Here is a 2,730-nt window from a genome sequence, read left to right as displayed (position 1 = left end):
TTATATGTTAGGTGTTAATCAGGTCAGGTATGGAACTCTAAAATTGTATAGCATAAAAATGGGTTAATGCGGGTTAAGTGGATCAGACATTTTTTTCGACTCAATTCTGCCCACTCATTTAATAGGCTTAGCCGACTTATTTGTTTAGAAGACTCTAATGATAATGCTCAAAGGGTGATGCATAAATTTCGGACACAAGAGGGTTGTTCGACGTGTAGATAGGAAAGGCAGATGTTACATATGCAAAATCGTTAGATTTCCCATCCACTGTTTCTCTGCTCGAATGACCACAGACCACCACTGCATTTATTCACCCACTAAAACAGCATGATTCGATTTCTTGCGATCGTGTAAGCAGGCGGAACTTTTGGCTTGTAGCATGCATGCAAGCAAAATGCTTATTAGCACAAGCATTTGCAAGGCACCCCTGGGATTTTGAAGAAGCAATACATTTCTCAAATTGAATGCAAGGGTGATTGGTTCCAAGATGGGCAGTGGACTATTCCCCCCTAGAACCAAGAACCATTCGTTGGTTACCAATCTAGTTCTCGGGTGGATCCTTGGAACCGGTTTTCTAGAGGAAGGAATAAAGCCAAAATGTTTCTAATGTGTGTTGTATGGACACCAAACTAGCATGTGATCCTAATGAAGGAAAAGATATAGAAGGGAGGACGATGACAATAGTTGAGATGAGTCTCAATTTGGACAACAAGAAGAGAGCATCAATGTCCTCATTAAGATATCAAAGAAACAAGTCCATTGCTAGGGACTTTAGAATTGATAGAAAACTTGACCAGTATATATATATTGGTCCAGTTCAGGTGGATGATTCTATCCTTGGAACCGGATTGTTCTCATGAGAACCGTTGGTTCTAGGTGGGTTTGGTCCGATTTTGGGCGATTCTCGATTTTTTTGAATACTCCTAAATAAAAGGAATAAGTTTAGAATTTCTTGGAGGACAACTATCACGGTTAACCCCACTCAGAGATTGATTATCTAGAGATGTCTTGACGATCATAACGAGGACCATTCAAATTTAAAGTCATTTCTCTTCACTAAAACCATAAGCCAAGACGTGCGTAGTCATACCCTCTCCTCCTACCTGTCTGTCCATCGGCGTCAGTAAGCCATTATCCGCTTTTGCCCTTTTCTCTGACCTTCTCATTCAAGCATTTAAATCCTTAACCACCCGATAGTAATTCTCACTCTGGAAATATAAATATTTATATATAGAGAGATGTCTTCATGTACTTACACTTGCACCAGAGGAAAAGAAAACAAGCGATCCAAAACTACGCTAAATCTATGGCCTTTCGACTCGAAGCCATTCAAAAATAACGTGTGGCCTCCCCATCTTTTCCTGCCTCGTTTCTTTTCTCCATTGAGTCCGAAACAAGGGTTGCGATCTGCAACGCATGAAACGTCAGAGAGAGACCATGAAGAATGTGTCGAGGATCAAGTTCTTGCATTGCTTTAGACGACCCGTCATCGAGGACATGATGCTCGAGCCCAGGCGTAGGCGGAACCAGCTCATGCATCTTTTGATCGATGAGGACGACAATGAGAGAGCAAGCGTGAAACCACCGTATGCTCGATCGAGAAAGCATAGCTTTTCGCGCATGTTGAAGTCCGCTCTCTTCTACACCGCTTTGGTTTGTTATCCCACTTTTTTCGTTTTTCTAGTTTGTGCCATTAAAGAAATGTCCAACGAGGATTACATATTATGTTGCGGAAGAAACTATCGTGAAAATGTCACTTTAGGTCTGAGAACTATGTGAGAACATTTTAGTGGTTTCCATATGTACTCATTTTTCTCCATTTTTTTTCCGCAGGCTCGGACTATCCGCCGGAAAAGAAGTAGTTCATTTCGAAACTCATTGTTGACGAAACACTGTCCTTCAATGGATGCCGAACCAAGGGGGTCGTTATGTGATAACAACGATCAGAAGCTTATCGATGATCAGGCAAATCATTTTTCTTCTACCTCTCTTTCTTCAGGTTCAAGTTCGGCATTAGAGTACGTGGACTGTGTGTCCAAACAGTGGTCTCACGGTGGATTCTTGTACAATGGCTCATCAATGAAGCAAGAGCAAAGCCCAGATCATCAAGATCAGTCACGAACGAAACGAGCCAAACTTGATATGGCATATCTGCTGTTCATTAGTCTGATGGGGACAGTGTTGTGTGGCAGAGCTTATGCAATGGTCTTTGCATTGATGTGGCTTCTTGTGGTGACTCGCCGGCTTTGCTGGAGCGTCACTGACAATGATGATGATGTGAGGACAGGAAGACAGGAGAAAGTGAAGGTTTCGCAGGCAGAGACTGATGAGAAGAAGTGAAGAAAGACTGTAGCGCAGTTAATTATGGATGTGCTAGGGAGGATGCGTGAAAGGAACCGTCCCAAAAAATGAAGAGAGGACCGCTCTTGCATTAAATCTTTTACGTGAAAATGCTGTCTCGCGTGATAGATCGAGCTTAGCGTCTAGCTAGTTAGTAGACTTTTGGCGACGAGAATTTCGTTCTGGCAAATTATGGTTTGTATATATATTCATTTTGAATTCGAAGTCAGGTTGGTATCAATAGAAAAGGGGAAATGTTAGGGGTACTAAGAATGTCGTGAGATTGGCATGAGTGTTTAGATCTGAAATGGAATTCCTTCGCAAATTGGATAGGCTTTTGAAATACAAATAACAGTGCTGGACTTTTTAATAGCGAATTAAAAAAACTAA

General features: G+C 41.7%; 1 protein-coding gene across 1 annotated transcript; it reads left to right on the top strand.

Annotated features, from left to right (window-relative positions):
* The first annotated feature begins 1,335 nt into the window (after positions 1 to 1,335).
* LOC120292880 lies at positions 1,336 to 2,509 on the top strand. The gene is made up of 2 exons (XM_039311424.1): positions 1,336 to 1,653; positions 1,834 to 2,509. The coding sequence occupies exons 1-2, from the start codon at positions 1,417 to 1,419 to the stop codon at positions 2,338 to 2,340; spliced, it is 744 nt and encodes a 247-aa protein (XP_039167358.1). The 5' UTR covers positions 1,336 to 1,416; the 3' UTR covers positions 2,341 to 2,509.
* Positions 2,510 to 2,730: the final 221 nt, after the last annotated feature.

The sequence above is a fragment of the Eucalyptus grandis genome, chromosome 1 (genome assembly GCF_016545825.1).
Source record: "Eucalyptus grandis isolate ANBG69807.140 chromosome 1, ASM1654582v1, whole genome shotgun sequence".
Taxonomy (NCBI): domain Eukaryota; kingdom Viridiplantae; phylum Streptophyta; class Magnoliopsida; order Myrtales; family Myrtaceae; genus Eucalyptus; species Eucalyptus grandis.
The sequence above is the reverse complement of the archived record's forward strand: the minus strand, read 5'-3'. Positions and strand labels throughout refer to the sequence as shown.